This window comes from Phacochoerus africanus, chromosome 3 (genome assembly GCF_016906955.1).
Source record: "Phacochoerus africanus isolate WHEZ1 chromosome 3, ROS_Pafr_v1, whole genome shotgun sequence".
In the NCBI taxonomy this organism is placed as follows: domain Eukaryota; kingdom Metazoa; phylum Chordata; class Mammalia; order Artiodactyla; family Suidae; genus Phacochoerus; species Phacochoerus africanus.
This window is the reverse complement of record NC_062546.1, coordinates 58,609,654-58,627,500: the sequence shown is the minus strand read 5'-3', so window position 1 is coordinate 58,627,500 and position 17,847 is coordinate 58,609,654. Positions and strand designations below refer to the sequence as shown.

General features: G+C 35.3%; 1 protein-coding gene across 1 annotated transcript in view; it reads left to right on the top strand.

The window, feature by feature from the left end:
• Positions 1 to 17,610, top strand: part of VPS37A (VPS37A subunit of ESCRT-I) — a 38,795-nt gene extending 21,185 nt beyond the window's left edge. Inside the window, exons 6-12 of the mRNA XM_047771876.1 lie at positions 118 to 188; positions 3,090 to 3,217; positions 3,300 to 3,358; positions 10,144 to 10,212; positions 14,186 to 14,329; positions 15,367 to 15,447; positions 17,027 to 17,610. Of these exons, the coding sequence (XP_047627832.1) occupies positions 118 to 188; positions 3,090 to 3,217; positions 3,300 to 3,358; positions 10,144 to 10,212; positions 14,186 to 14,329; positions 15,367 to 15,447 (552 nt within the window). The 3' untranslated portion in view covers positions 17,027 to 17,610. The remainder of the gene's footprint in view (positions 1 to 117; positions 189 to 3,089; positions 3,218 to 3,299; positions 3,359 to 10,143; positions 10,213 to 14,185; positions 14,330 to 15,366; positions 15,448 to 17,026) is intronic.
• The last annotated feature ends 237 nt before the right edge of the window (positions 17,611 to 17,847 follow it).

Genomic DNA, 17,847 nt, shown 5'->3' with positions numbered 1-17,847 from the left:
AGATGAAGTCTGGTAATGAAAACAATTACGGGATGCAGTACATTAAAAATTACTTTTATAACCAAATAGCGGTCACAAAGACAGCTGGAATTTAATACCATTTCAAACTCTCTTTAGATGAGCCAAAATGGTTCTGGTTACAAGATGCCTGATGTCCCTGATGCATTTCCAGAACTCTCAGAACTAAGGTAAAAAAACTTGGAGAGTGATGTTGGTATTTGTTCTCTTTAATTTGTCTGTACAAACCATATAATCATTTTCATATCCATATTCAATAACAAGATTTTTTAAATCTTCACTATTCCTGTATTGTGGCTGTCCTTGTGGGATGGTTTCATAAGTCAGTTTGTATTATAGGTTATATTTATTGAGTTACTAGTCTGTACCCAGGGATTTTTCTAGATTAGGAAATGATATAATAGTTACCAGGATAACAATATCTTTTCTCTCGTGTAGCTTACATTCTTGTGATCACAAACTATTTCTGAATACATTATTCTTAGAAATTTCAAAATATATCTTGACCTATTTTAGACCTTTCATTGTTCCTTTTGTAGACAAATTTGTATGTAGAGAAATAGATTAAAATTCCCATGGGGTAATAGGTGTTTTTACAAAGCTAAATTTTATTTGAATTTATGACAAGTGAATTTGTAATACTCAAGTATAAAGTATCATTTCTCATGAAACACTGCTCCTAAGATGCTCCATGAAAAAATTATTTTTGTGGCCAAATTTGGAAAGTATTGCATCCTTTATACCACCACTGAAGGTTTACAGTAGTCATGAGGCTGTTACTACTAGACTACTGAATGCTATTTTAAATGTTGTATAATTCTTTTTATCTTTAGTGTATATCCTACCAGGAAAGTATAGCCAAATACTCATGAGAAATTCTGTAGATAAGAAAAAAAAAAAAAGTTTAGCTTTATTTGACCCAATGTTTTGCAATTGTTTTTGGGAAATAGTGATTTATTATTTTCTGCCAATAATGTTAATTAATGAATTTTACATTATACCCACATACGTGTTAAAGATTTATATGCAGTGTAATGTTTTCAGCAACCCCATGAGGTAGGTATGATTATTGTTGCCATGTTATAGAGGATTCTCTTTTTATTCATCCTTTCTTCCTTTTAAAAAAAAAAAATTTATGAAAATGCCAACAGTACACAAAAGATGAACTTCTTTGCTCGTCTTCCAGCTTTTTTCAAGAAGTACAGGTATAGGTCAGGATTATTTTAAAACAAGTCCCAAATATGAAATTGTTTTCATCCATATGTTCTCTGCTAAAATTCTCCACTAGGTAAAGACTTTTTCTTTGCCATAACCCTAAGCCACATCATCATTATACCTCATACTATTAGTAATTCTTTCATATTATATTATTTCCCCATTGTCTTAATAATTAAATGTTTTGGTTGATTTGAATCAGGGTTCAAAATAAGATCTACTTACTGCATTTGAATACTGTTACATTCCTTTTAATCATGAACCATTTCTCCCCACTTAATATGTACATGTATATGCACACAAACACTATAGACACACATGCATATATAAATATATATATATTATATACATACACACATATATACATAACACATATAAAGACATATATGTGATACATATAAATTATACACATATTGTTAAATATTTAAGAAACTGGTTATTTGTCCTACAGAATTTCTCATACCCTGTTTTTTTCCTGATTACATCGTTGTGGTTCCATTGAAGATGTTCTTCTACCTTCTCCTGATAGCTAGATCTATAGAGTTTTGGTTAGATTTAGGTTCAATTTTATCAAACCATTACATTGTACACCTTTAACTTACATAATGTTATATGTCAATTATCTCTCAAGAAAGCTAGGGAAAAGTTTAGGTTTAATTCTTTTGGCAAGAATATTTACATCATAATTAATGCATATTTGATACCACATCACATAGGCAGCAGTAAAACAGTGATGTCAGGTTGCCCTGTTTGTGACATTAAGATTGAAACCTGTTAAAATGCTTGAAATCACTGACTATGCAATATTTCATTAAGGGTTGTAAATATTACTTCCTACTGCCACAATTAGCCAGAAATCTATGAAGAACTTTACTAAATCAACCATTTAGTTATATTGAAATATACTTCAAACAAGAAAGGCAAGAAATGCTTTAATTTTTTCCTCTTATCAGTTTATAGAATAATGAGTTGATAATAAGCTAGCTTCAAAGGTTCTGATAGGCAAAAGTTTTTGTTTTGTTTCTATAGTTGTTTTAAAATTATTATAAACTGATAGATTTTTAAAAATTTGTGTTTCAAACCATCGCAATCTCATTATTCTTTTTGATACTTAAATAGTTCTATCTTTAATCACTAGCAAACTCTGGCAAAACAAAGATGTCATGGGCTCATCATTAACATTTTTCCTCCCAAATCTGAAGCCAGATTCCTCTGAAAGGCATTTTTTCAAAATAACAATACCAGTGAAGTAACAGTGCTAATGATTATTGAAAGAATAAGTTTTTATTCTTTTGTTTTTTATACTTCTTTGTCTTTAGGATATTTGTTTTTTAATTACTTAATGCTTTTATATGGATCTATAGTCAAATGTGAAATATATGTTCAAAAAGGTTTAGCTTCCTCCTCCCCATCCCACCCAGTTCCCTTTTTCTCTCTCTGGATATTGATTTTTATTTTGGGATTAGCCTTCCATGATTGCTTTTTAAAAACATTTTGGTGAATATGTATACACACAGACATAGATACATGTATCTTTATTATGATAGCCACATACATATTAGCTAAATAGGTTCCGAGGTTAAAATTGGTAGGTCTATAGGGCTGTTTACAAACTCTAGTCTTCATAGTCTATAGTGATTTGATATTGTATTCAAAATTCTTTTTGTTCCATTATGGTTGATGTTTCATTTGCTTTTAAGTTTACAGTATACCTTCTTCTAAGTACATATAAAAATATATATATCAAAAATTATTTAAAATCCTGTCAGCTGAATAAAACTGAAAAATCATGAATCATAATCATGGAGAAAACTAGTTGATACTTATTAACATACTTTTTTCCATTGTGTTTCTAGTGTTTCACAACTTACAGATATGAATGAACAAGAGGAAGTATTACTAGAACAGTTTCTGACTTTGCCTCAACTAAAACAAATCATTACTGACAAGGATGACTTAGTAAAAAATATTGAGGAGCTAGCAAGTATGTCTCCCTTTACTTATTAAATTTTCTAAGAAAAAAATGTGATCTTTACCTAGAAATAAACCAGGAATTTATCTTACAGGAAAAAATCTCCTTTTGGAGCCCAGCTTAGAAGCCAAAAGGCAAAGTGTTTTAGATAAGGTGAGTTAGTTATCATTTTTGAGAAATCTATACAATTTTATTTATTTATTTATTTTTACTACTCAAATGAATTTATCACATCTGTAGTTGTATAATGATCATAACAATCCAATTTCACAGGATTTCCACCCCATAACCCAAGCACATCCCCCCACCCCCCCAAACTGTCTCCTCCAGAAACCATAAGTTTTTCAATGTCTGTGAGTCAGCATCTGTTCTGTAAAGAAGTTCCGTCTGTCCTTTTTTCAGATTCCACATGTCAGGGAAAGCGTTTGATGTTGGTGTCCCATTGTATGGCTGACTTCACTTAGCATGATAATTTCTAGGTCCATCCATGTTGCTAAAAATGCCGTTATTTTGTTCCTTTTAATGCCTGAGTAATATGCCATTGTGTATATGTACCACATCTTCTTGATCCACTCCTCTTTCAATGGACTCCTCTTTCAATTTAGGTTGTTTCCATGTCTTGGCTATTGCAAATAGTGCTGCAATGAACATTGGAGTACATGTGTCTTTTTGAGTCATGGTTTTCTCTGGATAGATGCCCAGGAGTGGGATTGCTGGATCAAATGGTAGTTGTGTGTTTAGTTTTCTGAGGAATCTCCATACTGTTTTCCACAGTGGTTACACCAATTTACAGTCCCACCAACGGTATACTAGGGTTCCTTTTTCTCCACACCCTAGAACTTATTGTTTGTAGACTTTTGGATGATGGCCCTCCTGGCTGGTGTAAGGTGGTACCTCAGAGTGGTTTTGATTTGCATCTCTCTAATAATGAGTGATGTTGAACATCTTTTCATGTGTTTCTTGGCCATCTGTATGTCTTCTTTGGAGAACTGTCTGTTTAGATCTTCTGCCCATTTTTTGATGGGGTTGTTTGTTTTTCTGGTATGGAGCTGCAGAAGGTGTATGTAAATTTTGGAGATGAATCCCTTGTCAGTTGATTCACTTACAAAGATTTTCTCCCATTCTGTGGGTTGTCTTCTCGTTTTGCTTAGCATTTCCTTTGCTGTGCAGAAACTTTGAAGTTTGATTAGGTCCCATTTGTTTAGTTTTGTTTTTATTGTCAAAACTCTAAGAGGTGGATCTGAGAAGATGTTGCTGTTATTTATGGCAGAGAGTGTTTGGTCTATGTTTTCCTCTTAAGAGTTTTATAGTGTCTGGTCTTCTATCTAGGTCTTTAATCCATTTTGAGTTTATTTTTGTGTATGGTGTTAGGGAGTGTTCTAATTTCATTCTTTTCCATGTGGCTATCCAGTTTTCCCAGCACCACTTATTGAACAAGCTGTCCTTTCTCCATTGTATATCCTTGCCTCTTTTGTCCTGGATGAGTTGACTGTGGCTGCCTTTGTTTAATTCTGGGCTTCCTATCCTGTTTCACTGATCTATTTTTCATAATTTGTGCCAGTACCTTTTGGTTTTGATGACTGTTGCTTTGTAGTATAGTCTGAAGTCTGGGAGCCTGATTCCTCCAGCTCCTTCTTTCTTTTTCAGGATGTCTTTGGCTCTTCTGGGTCTTTTGTGCTTCCAAACAAACTTTAAAATATTTTGTTTGAGTTGTGTGAAAAATGTCCTTGGTAATTTGATAGGAATTGTATTGCATCTGTAAATGGCCATATGTAGTATAGTCATTTTGATAATATTAACTCTTCGAATCCACGAGCATGGTATACCTTTCCATCTATTTGTGTCATCTTTGATTTCTTTCATCAGTGGCTTGTAGTTTTCAGAGTGCAGCTCTTTTGTCTCTTTAGGTAGGTTTACTCCTAGGTATTTTATTCTTTTGGATGCGATGGTAAACGGGATTGCTTCCGTAATTTCTTTTTCTGCTATTTCATTGTTAGTGTATAGAAATGCTGTCGATTTCTGTGTGTTAATTTTGTATCCTGTGGCTTTGCCAAATTCGTGGATGAGCTCTAACAGTTTTCTGGTAGAGTCTTTAGGATTCTCTAGGTATAGTATCATGTCATCTGCAAATAGGGATAGTTTTACTTCTTCCTTTCCAATTTGGATTCCTTTTATTTCTTTTACTTCTCTGATTGCTATGGCTAGGACTTCCAAGACTATGTTGAAGAGTAGTGGCGAGAGTGGACATCCTTGTCTTGTTCCTGATCTCAGAGGGAATTCTTTCAGCTTTTCACCATTGAGAATGATGTTTGCTGTGGGTTTGTCATATAAGGCCTTTATGATGTTGAGGTAGGTTCCCGTTATGCCCACTTTCTGAAGGGTTTTTATCAGAAATGGGTGTTGGATTTTATCAAAGGCTTTTTCCGTGTCTGTTGAGAGGATCACATGGTTTTTGTTCTTCAGTTTGTTAATGTGGTATATCACACTGATGGATTTGCAGATATTGAAGAACCCTTGCATCCCTGGGATAAATCCCACTTGATCATGATGTATAATCCTTTTAATGTATTGTTGGATGTGGTTTGCTAGTATTTTGTTGAGGATTTTTGCATTGATGTTCATCAGTGAAATTGGCCTGTAGTTTTCTTTTTTTTGTGGTATCTTTGTCTGGTTTTGGTACCAGGATGATGGTGGCCTCATAGAATGAGTTTGGGAGTATCCCTTTCTCTGTATTTTTTGAAATAGTTTCAGAAGGATAGGAGTTAACTCTTCTCTAAATGTTTTAATGTAATTTGCCTGTGAAGCCATCTGTTCCTGGACTTTTGTTTGTTGGAAGTTTTTTATTTATTTATTTATTTATTTATTTATTTTTGTCTTTTTGGCATTTCTAGGGCCACTCACGTGGCATATGGATGTTCCCAGGCTAGGGGTCTAATAGGAGCTGTAGCCTCCAGCCTATGCCAGAGCCACAGCAATGTGGGATCTGAGCAGCATCTGCAACCTACACCACAGCTCACATCAATGCTGGATCCTTAACCCACTGAGCAAGGCAGGGTTTGAACCTGCAACCTCATGGTTCCTAGTCGGATTCGTTAATCACTGACCCACGATGGGAACTCCTGTTGGAAGTTTTTTAATCACACTTTCAATTTCAGTTTTTGTGATGGGTCCATTCATCTTTTCTATTTCATCTTGATGTAGTCTTGGAAAATTGTAGTTTTCTTAGATCCATTTCTTCTAGGTTTTCCGTTTTATTGGCATATGGTTGCATATAGTAGTCTCTTATGATCCCTTGTATTTCTGTGATGTCCATTGTTACTGCTCCTTTTTCATTTCTAATTTTATTGATTTGTGTCCTCTCTCTCTTTTTCTTGATAAGTCTGGCTAGGGGTTTATCAATTTTGTTGATCTTTTCAAAGAACCAGCTTTTTGTTTCATTGATCTTTTCTGTGGTTTTCTTTGTTTCTGTTTCATTGATTTCTGCTCTGATCTGTATGATTTCTTTCCTTCTACTAACATTAGGTCTTGTCTGTTCTTCTCTCTTGAGCTGCTTTAGATGTAAAGTTAGCTTGTTTATTTGAGCTTTTTCTTGTTTCGTGAGGTGGACTTGTATTGCTGTAAACTTTGCTCTTAGAACGGCTTTTGCTGCATCCCATAGGTTTTGGAGTGTTTATCTTTGCTGTCATTTGCTTATAGGTACTTTTTAATTTCCTCTTTGATTTCTTCAGTAATCCATTGGTTGTTTAGTGGCGTGTTGTTTGGTCTCCACGTGTTTTTGTTTTTTGCAGTTTTTTTCTTGTTGTTGATTTCCAGTCATATAGTGGTGTGGTCGGAAAGGATGTTTGATATGATTTCAATTTTCTTAAAGTTACCGAGGTTAGATTTGTAGCCCAGGATATGATCCATCTTAGAGAATGTTCCATGTGCACTTGAGAAGAATGTGTATTCTGTTACTTGTGGATAGAATGTCCTGTAAATATCTATTAAGTCCATCTGGTTTAATGCTTCATTCAGGGCCTGTGCTTCCTTATTGATTTTCTTTCTGATTGATGTGTCCATTGCTGTAAGTGGGGTGTTAAAGTCCCCCACTATGATTGTGTTAAGGTTGCTTTGTCCTTTTAAGGTCGTTAGCAGTTTCCTTATATATTGTGGTGAACCTATGTTGGGTGCATAGATATTTATAATTATTATATCTCCTTGGATTGATCATTATGTAATGTCCTTCTTTGTCCCTTAAAATAGTCTTCATTTTGATGTGTGTTTTGTCTGATATGAGGATTGCTACTCCAGCTTTCTTTTGATTTCTGTTTGCATAGAATATTTTCTTCCATCCTCTCACTTTCAATTTGTATGTGTCCCTAGAAGTGACGTGGGTCTCTTGAAGACAACATATATATGGATCTTGTTTGTGTATCCACTCAGCCAGTCTATGTCTTTTGGTTGGGGCATTTAGTCCATTCACATTTAAGGTAATTATTGATATGTATGTTCTTATTGCCATTTTAATAATTGCTTTGGATTTGTTTTGGTTGCTCTTTTTTTCTTTCCTTCTTCTCTTGTTCTCTTCTCTTCTGGTTTGATGACTATCTTTATAGTGTTGTATTTGATTTTTCTTTGTGTATCAATTGTAGATTTTTGGTTTGCAGTTATTCTGAAGTTTTGATATGAGTCTATATGTATATGAGATTGTTTCAAGTTTTTCTCTTAGTTGCAAGTTCATCTCCACTGCCCTGCATTTGTACCCACCTCTTCTCATGATTTCTGATTTTGGTGGTATAATTGTGCATGGATGATTTCGTATCTTTACTGTATATATACCTTTACTGGTGAGCCTTGTCATTTGTGGTATGTTTGTTTCTGATTGTGGCCTTTTCTTTCCTGCCTAGGAAGTTCCTTGAGTATTTGTTGTAAGGCTGGTTTAGTGTTGCTGAATTCTCTCAGCTTTTGCTTATCTGTGAAGGTTTTGATGTCTCCTTCAAATCTGAATGAGAGCCTTGCTGGGTAGAGTAATTTTGGTTGGAGGTTTTTTCCTTTCATCACGTTAAGTATATCATGCCATTCCCTCCTGGCCTGCAGAGTTTCTGCTGAAAAATCTGTGGATAACTTTATTGGGGTTCCCTTGTATGTTACTTGTTTCTTTTCCCTAGCTCCTTTCAAGATTTTCTCTTTGTCTTTAATTTTGGTCAGTTTGATTAATATGTGTCTCGGTGTCTTCCTCCTTGGGTTTATTTTATATGGTTCTTGTTGTGCTTCTTGGATTTGAGTGAGTGATTCCTTTCCCATGTGAGGGAAGTTTTTGGCTATTATCTCTTGGAATATTTTTTCTGTCCCCTTCTCTCTCTCTTGTCCTTCTGGCACCCCTATAATATGGATGTTGGTGCGTTTCACGTTGTCCCAGAGTTCTCTGAGACTCTCTTCATTTGTTTTCAGTCTTTTTTCTCTTTTCTGTTCTGCATCCATAATTTCCACTCATCTGTCCTCCATCTCACTTATTCGTTCTTCTGCCTCCTGTATTCTGCTCTTAGCTGCTTCTAGTGCATTTTTTATTTTGGTTATTGTATTTTGCATCTCTTCTTGTTGAAGTTTTCTCTCTTGTATCTCTTTGGTCAGTGTTTCCTGTAAGTTATCCATCTTTGCCTCCAGTTTATTTCCAGTGTCTTGCATCATCTTCAGCATCAACAGTCTAAAGTCTTTTTCCTGGAGGCTGAGAATCTCCTGAACACTTAGCTGATTTTCTGGGGTTTTTTGTTTCTCCCTCATCTGAGTTATAGTTCTCTGTCTTTTCATTTGTATAGGTTTTTGGTGTGGTGACCTTTTGACAGATAATAGAATTGTAGCCTCCCTCATTTCTGGTGTCTGCCCCCTTGTGGCTGAAGTCAGTATGGGGGCTTGCTGTAGGCTTCCTGATGGGAGGGGCTGATGTCTGCCCACTGGTGGGTGGGGCCAATTCTAATCCCTCTGGTGGGTGGAGCTTAGTCTCTGGATGGGTTTAGAGTCAGCTGTGTGCCTGAGGGCTCTTTAGGTAGCCTGTTTACTGAGGGGTGGGGCTATGATCCCACCTGGATTGTTGTTTGCCCTGGGGCTTCTCAGGCTGACTGACAGGTGGGGCCAGATTTTCCCAAAATGGCCACCTCCAGAGAAAGGCAAGCTGCTGAATATTCCCAAGAGCTTTGCCTTCAATGTCCTTCCCTCACAACAGGACACATTCACCTTTGTTCTCCCAGGATGTCCTCCAAGAAGTGCAGTTAGGTTTGAGGCAGATTCCCATGGAGACTTTGCTTTGTTGGCCCTGGGACCCAGTGCACATGAAAGTCTGTGTGCGCCTTTTTAAGAATGGGGTCTCCGTTTCCCCCAGTCCCGTGGAGCTCCTGCGCACAACCCCCACTGGCCTTCAATGCCAGATGCTCCAGGGGCTCTTTCTCCCAGTGCCAGATCCCCACATGTGTGGGTTTGATGTGGGGCTCAGAACTCTCACTTCTGTAGGTGAGTCTCTGTGAACCAGTTAGTTTCCAGTCTGTGGGGCTTCCCATCCGGGGGATATGGGGTGGTTTATATCACGAAGTTGCCCCTCCTACCTCTTGATGTGTCCTCCTCTTTTTCTTCTGGAGTAGGATATCTTTTTTAAGGTTTCCGGTCCATTTGGGTGAAGATTACTCAGCCTTTAGTTGTGAATTTTGTTGTTTTTAGGAGAGAAGTTGAGCTCCAGTCGTTCTTTTCTGCCATCCTAATTCCATCTCCTAGCTGGACGTTCTTAATAGGACATAGGAAAGAGCATTGTGATTCCTTTTTGGTTCCTTTGTGATTCCTTTGTGAATAATTGCATTCCAAACCCAAAAGATCATTATCATCCTCAGGTTCCGCCTCCGCAGGTTCGCCTCCACGGGTTCCCTATACAATTTTAATATGGAATTAAACAGCATCTTTATTTTTTCTTTTAGTATGAATTACTTACACAAATGAAATCTACTTTTGAAAAGAAGATGCAGAGGCAGCATGAACTTAGTGAGGTAAGATTGTTTACCACACTTCCTTTACCTAAGAATTATTAATTTCAATGTGCATGTGCCACATTCTTACATTCATTATTATCAGAAAGCATATACTAAGTATCCAAGTTCATGAGGCATGATAAACAGCTCTCAGTTTTGAGCCTTTGTCACTCATTTGTGCTTGTGCAAGAGCATTTGGTTCCAAAACAGAAAAATATAAAAAGCCCTATAAATAACTATTCTGTGAGTTATTATAAAACCAGTTTAACTCTTCTTATAAAAGTTAAGAACAAAATTTTAGACTCACTTGTAAGCTTATTTATAGATATCTTAAATGAAATGTTAGCAAATTGAAAAATATGAAGTATAATTCATTGCAAATCATAGGTTTTATGCTTGGAATCCAATTATGTGAAAAATCAAAAGCATTTTACAGAATTCAACCTATGAGTCTGAAAAAAATAAACCTTTAAAAATAAAAAAGGGAAAAATAATAAAAACAAAAAGGAAAGAGGATATAGTGTTTATATCTCATATCAGTAACCCACATCATAGCTAATAATATTCTATTTCTTTTAAAATCAGGAATTCTGGAAGGTAAAGCAAAATTAGTAAAACATAAAATACAAATAAAACAATAAAAAGAGATGGTAAAGGAGAATATAAATTTACTATAGATTTCAGATAATATGATCATTCTTTAGAATACATGAAATTATAGTTAACATTGTGCAATTGTTTTGTCTTTTGCATTGAAGTAAGCTTTTTACATATATAGCCCATTTTTTGTACCCAGAACCCTATTGGGTATGTATTGTTAATGTTTTTCCATTTTACCAATCAAGAGACAAGAGGTACATGGATATTAAATAACATCCCTGAGGTCATAGAAATAGAAAGTATGAGAGTACTCCCTCAGTCTTAACCAGAAAATCTGAGAGAATCAACTGAAATACTTTTAGGTGTACATTAGAGCTTAGTATATGCTGAGTACTCCCTCAGTCTTAACCAGAAAATCTGAGAGAATCAACTGAAATACTTTTAGGTGTACATTAGAGCTTAGTATATGCTGAAGAAGCTTTTCACAATAATATCATCATTCCTTAGATAAATTCATGGTAAACTAAGATAAAATTAATTACTTAATAAAGATATTAGAAATCAACAGCAAATGACATACTTAATGACTAAACACTTCCAGGATCCCTTTAATGTTAGGAATGAAACAGTGATGCCCCAATATTGCTGCTATTAACATTGCTTGGAAGCTTCTGGCCATTGTGGGAAGACAAAAGGAAAAGAAGTATAATACAAAAGAAAAGATGAAACAGTTGTTAACTGAAACCAAACAATTAAAAATCCTAGCAAAAAACCTTCTGGATATCTAGCAAAATGAATGCAAAATGAAGTAGAACAGGAAAACTCATTTATAGTATCAACAAAACTGGAAAATATTTAGACCTGAACCCAACAAAGTAAGTTAAGAAACTTTACTGAAAATGACATAATAGAAAACTTGAGGAAATGCAGTAACAGAATATTCATGGACTGGATGTACGGTATTATAAAGGTTTCATTCTTCCCAAAATAATTTTAAAATGCAATATGCTTCCTATCAGAATTCCAGGAGGTTTTTGCTTTTTGTTTTTTGTTTTTTTAATTTAGAAAGATTTATTCTAAAATTCTTCTGAAAAACTGGGTAAAAGTAGTCAGGAAGAGCTTGAGCAGAAAGAAACCTATGAGGAAAACCTCCCTTTCCCAGTATCAAAATACACTGCAAAACCTCTTTATATAAAATAGAAGAGAAGTTTCCCAGGAAGAGAAAAATAGTTCTGTGGAACAGCTTCTGCAGTTCAGAAACAGACTTGTGTATATGAGTAATTGTTCAAGAGAAATTGAGGATTTGATAAATTATATTTTTGGAAGTCCATTTAGAAAAAAGTTAGATGCCTATATCATAGTATACAGAAAGATACTCCAGGCGGAATAAGTGTTAGGTAGATTTTTTTTTTTTTAAGAATATGGTAGCGAAATAAATCTTTTGTAAGTTTTATTAAAATAGGCAGAAGCATAAAATAAAAAATTGATTATTTATATATAAATTTAAACTTTGTATGTACTGCAGGTCATAAAATCAAAGTAAAAGAAACAAATATTTGTAGCATATATGACAAATATTAATGCCAGTGGTCCACAAAGAAACCTTAAACCCAGGCAAAGGGAAGAATAGGCAACTCACAGAGGAGAAATATGAAGGTCCAATAAACATTCTGATACGACAGTTATTCTGACTTCTTGAAATATTTTTAAAAAATCCTTGATTCCTAAGATCACCTCTGGATATGCTCACACAGAACCTCTGAAGATGATGAGTAAAGTGTGGAGACCACGTCACTAGACTGTTGGTGCCATCGGTGCAGGAACCTGTCCTGTTTCCTCCCCCTCATATACCCAGTATCTGGTCCAGTGCTTGGCACATAGTAGGTGTTCAGTAAATATTTAATGAATAAGTAAATGGAAACATTTAAAAAGATCCTCAACAGGAGTTGTCACTGCCACAGCACGGTTTGATCCCTCGCTAGGAACTTCCACATGTCGCAGGGAGGGCAAAAAAACAAAAAACAAACAAAAAAATGAAGTTAAAAAGATGTTTAACCTTAAAATAATAGTAATAAGCAAAATTACATCACCTGTGTGAGCCAGACTTGTAAAGATAGGTAACCCGCATTGGTAAAGATTATTGAAAAGTGATACATTCCTTTATATTCCTGTATGTGATGTATCACAATACTACCTCACACCCACTAAGGTACTATTATTGAAAATAGTTTTAGTTCCTATAGTTAAGTCTTTGATCCATTTTGAGTTAATTTTTTTGAGATGGGGTAAGAGTCCAACTTCATTCTGCACATGGATATCCAGTTTTCCTAGCACCATATGTCCAGAACTATACTTTCCCCATTGAATGATCTCAGCACACTTCTGAAAATATTTGACCATATATATGTATAAGAGTACGTTTCTGGGCTTGCTCTTTCATTGATCCGTATGTCTCTTCTTACTGCCAGTACCATATCATTTTGATTATTGTAGCTTTATAGCAAATTTTGAGATCAGGAAATATGAATCCTCTTTGTTCTTTTTTTTTTCAAGGTTGTTTTGGCTATTTGAGGGCCCCTTGAGATTCTTTATGAATTTTAGGTTGGGTTTTCATATTTTGGCAAAAAATGCTATTGGGATTTTAATAAGGATTATCTTGCCTCTGGAGATCACTTTGGGTAGTATTGTCTTCTTAACAATATTAAGTCTTCCAATCCATGAACATAAGATGCCTTTCCAGTTATTTATGTCTTCTTCAGTTTCTTTCAGTAGTGTTTTATAGTTTTCAGTGTACAAGTTCTTCACATCTTTGCTTAAATTTAATCCCATCACCTTTGCTGTATTCTGTTCATTAGAAGCAAGTCACTAGGTCCATCCTACACTCACAGGGAGGGGATGATACAAGAGCAGGAATACCAGGAGGGTGGGCATCATTGAGGATCATCTTAGAGGGTGACTGCCCCTGTGATCTGATTCCTAAGTCCTCAGGAGAAGACAGTGAGAATTTGCATCCAATGGGTTGGTTTCTGTTGTGTTTGGTATCCACCCCATATCCGAAAGTTGAAGACTTGGGTAGGACCAGATTTCCTCAAAAAGAGACTACATGCTGCCACCCTCCGCCCCCCCACCCCTACTGAAAAAAGGACTTCCACGGCTCTCAGCAGGTTAAGGATCCAGCATTGTCACTTCTGTGGCTCTGGATACAGGTGTGGTGTGGGTTTGATCCCTGGTCCAGGAACTTCTGTATGCTGTGGGCGTGGCCAACAAAAAAGAGGCTATATAAGGCATATAATGAATTGCTTCTCCCTACCTTTATCTCTACCGCATTTTCTTTCCCTCTAACGAGTTTTTCTGAGCATTAGAAACTAATATACTTGATTTTATTTTTCAGAGCTGTAGTGCGAGTGCCCTACAGGCGAGATTGAAAGTAGCTGCACATGAAGCCGAGGAAGAATCTGATAATATTGCGGAAGATTTCTTGGAGGGAAAAACTGATATAGATGATTTTCTCAGTAGCTTCATGGAAAAAAGAACAGTATGTAATACTCTTCGGTTGAGGACAAGTGACAGCATAATAGCATATTACTTACATATATTCATGAGTAAAAGAACCTTAGCACATTACTGAGCTGGAGTTTTGATTGCCGTGCGAGGAAACTGAAGAGCCTCTGTTGAGAATAATAGCAACATCCTACTATAACTTAAACCTGCTTGTTGTGAGTACACAAGCAGGTAAATCACATAATAGTTCTGTTTCAGAAACGATAGGATCTGTATCATTCTGTAGTAAAGCTAGTAAATTAGCTTTAGTCTAGTCTTAATTGTTGTAATATATTCCTAAATAACCTGTCTCACAGGTTGTTGAAAGAGAGTCATCTATAGAGACTTAAAAGTTTTGTTTTTAAAATACTGAGAACATTCTGGGAATAGTTTCTGTTCTGATATTTTGGTTATATTTAAAGAAAAAATTTTACAATCCGCTTAGCAGTATCTTGTCCTTTGTTGGAGTCCTAAGTATATACTTAATTTCTCTGAAACAAAACATTTAAAAAATAACCTCCTGTTAATAAACTTTATAAAATATATTTGCTATATATGTTCCTATCCTGTTAAGGAAAGTGGGGCAGATTTTATCATCCCCTTTTTCTATAGGAGAAAACTGAATTTCAGAGATGTTAATGACTATGGTTATAGCCTCAGTAAAACATTGATTTCTGGTCCATAGTTCTTTGGCACTATATTACTGTACCTTAGAAGTTTTTGTTTGTTAAGCCTCCTGTTTAAAAGCAGTAGAAATTACTTTTATATTTTTAAAACACAGATATTTGAACTTACATAATCAGAATTAATATAAAGGATCAGAATTTTTTTTTACATTCTAGAAGTTTACAGGCAAAGATTATCTTCCAAACAAAATTAATTTCTTTTTGATTCTTAAACGCCGTGCTACCTTAGACATTCACAATTTAAATAATGTCAAGTTAAAAAATTCTTAGATTTCCATCCAAATGTAGGTAGTAGTAGGCAAATTATTGACAAAATGACTGGTATTTTAAATAATTTATCTTCTAGATTTACCACTGTAGAAGAGCCAAAGAAGAAAAGCTTCAACAAGTGATAGCAATGCACAGCCAGTTTCATGCTCCACTCTAGGTAAATTGTATTTTGGAAGGTTTGAGTCGTAACACTATTGCATGACTTATTTTTAATGAAGTGTTGTCACCAGTGTGTGTTTGTTCAGCCAGCTTAAAGCATAATATTGTCATTGTAGCTATTGTGCTATATAACATGTAGAACACTTTGTATTGTATACTAAGCATAATGTTATATGCATAAGCTTATAACCAGTAGAAATTGTCTACATGTTTTCTCAGTATGGTATTGGCTTACATGAAGTTTTTTTCTCCAGCATTTGATAGCTAATGTGTAGTTGTAAGCTATAATTAGTTCCTTTCTCTCAGCTGGTATGTGGAGTATACCATATCACTTAGTCGATATATTTCTCAGTAGGCTCCTTTGTCATTTCTTCTTGTAAAATGAACTTCTACTCCGTCTCTTTTCCACCTCACATCAGGATTATTCCAGTAACTTTCTGGCCAGTCCCCTGACTTTAGGGTTTCTCCTTCCTGCACAGCACTGACAAAATGATCTTCCTAAAATACCACTCTGTGATAATATTTCTCTGCTCCAGAACCTGCAGTGAACCCCAGCAATGATAAACGCCATATTTCTTTCTCTAGTTTTAAGCTTTCTATAATCTGGCTTGATTTTAGATCATTCATTTTAATTTTCCATTTTCCCCTTATGTTCTCTCCCATCATGTTCTTTTTTCTACCGTCATGTCTTTGTTCTTGGTCTCACCCAGTCTCAAGACACTCTTCTTTTTCCATCCTTGTTTTAGGAATGATTTGGTTGCAACTTTTCTAAGTACTAGCTCCCAGCCCAACAAGTTTAAGTCAAAGCTTGTGTCACTGAGTAATGTGGGGAAATGTTACGAGCCAAAACAAAGGAAAGGACATCCGTTACCTGGGAGTGAAAGCACGACATAAGGCCATCAGTAACCAAAGCACCTCCTTTTTCTCAGACCCTTCCTGAGGCTGCTGTTCTTCCCTATCTCTCACTCTCCTGCTTTCTCGCTCCCTCTTCAAAGAGCCTTTCTTTGCTACACTTGCATGTGGTTCAACCATTGCTGCCCAGGGACCTGATCTTATGACAGCTCAAGCATCCCATGGAGACTGACAAGTATCTCAACAACAAATCCCTGAGAAAGAGATTGGCCCAGCATAGGTGGTGGCCATCCTGACCTCAGCAGTTTACCCTGGAGATTGGGGTCATGTGGCCTTCTGCACACTCTGCTAGGCTGATGGAGTAGATTGATAAGGGAGCATGGGAGGTTCCCTTAGAAGGGTGCAGGTCACAAAGAGGGAAGGGACAAGCCTTTCTCATCTCTAGCTCTAACTCATCTGCCCCTTTTCTCAATCTAGTTGTCCTTAACATTAGTGACAACATTGAATTGTTTTATTTCACAAATTGCACTGTTAATCCCTGAGGGTAAGGGTTGATTTTTAATACCAAGTATGCATTTCTCAAGCTTGAGAAATACGAGATAATTATTGATATGAACATGCTGGAATCCTTTCCCCATCTCTTTTCCCTCATTGTAAAGTTATAGGTAAATCTTAGTTTATCATCTTAAATTAAATCTTAGGTTTTTGATTTTCTTTCTTTTCAGATTTTCCTGAAAACATGAACTGCCAAGAGAGGAATGGGACATGAAACAAAGCACATTTTATATATTTATGATTTGCAAATTGGCATTTCATCACAGTGGCTGAATTCATAGATGTACTATATAGATCGTGTACAGCACTGAAACTGATTTTGTACAGATTAGAATGATTGCTGTGATCTTTGCTTTAGAAATTTTCTGCACTATTTGCACTAAAAATGTTTATTTATTGTTGATAAATCCTATTTAAGTTCCACCGCTATTCTTCTCATTATTGATGAAATTCCTATGCATGTAATTTTAGCTAGTTTCAATATTTTAAAAAATTACTTCATTTAAATTTGTATTTTTAATTTGAAATTACCTCATTTCTTTATCAAAGAGTGGTTTGTTTAGATTTTTTTCATTTCAACTTTTTTTGAAAAACTGCTATTTCAACTATAGAAAGACTATATTTTTCCTCTTTCTTTCTGGATGATAAACCTTTCTTTTCGAACATAATTTGTTTTTACAACACCAAACCTGCCAATGTGCAATCTCAAGGAAGTAACTTTTAATACATACAATAAATCAAAAGAATAAACCAGCTGTTTTTACATATTGTTTATTTTTAAAGTTAAAGATACTAATAAAGGTAGATAAATATTTTACATAATGGATAAAACTGCTTTTCACTTAAACTAGTGCAGCATAAACTTTCATGTTAACTTTCCAAATATAAGTATCTGATTGGTTTGTCGATAGATGAAGATACGCTCTCTAAATTCCCGATGTTAAAATTTAAAACAGTATTTTTGTTAATAAATAGTAAATCTAAATACAAA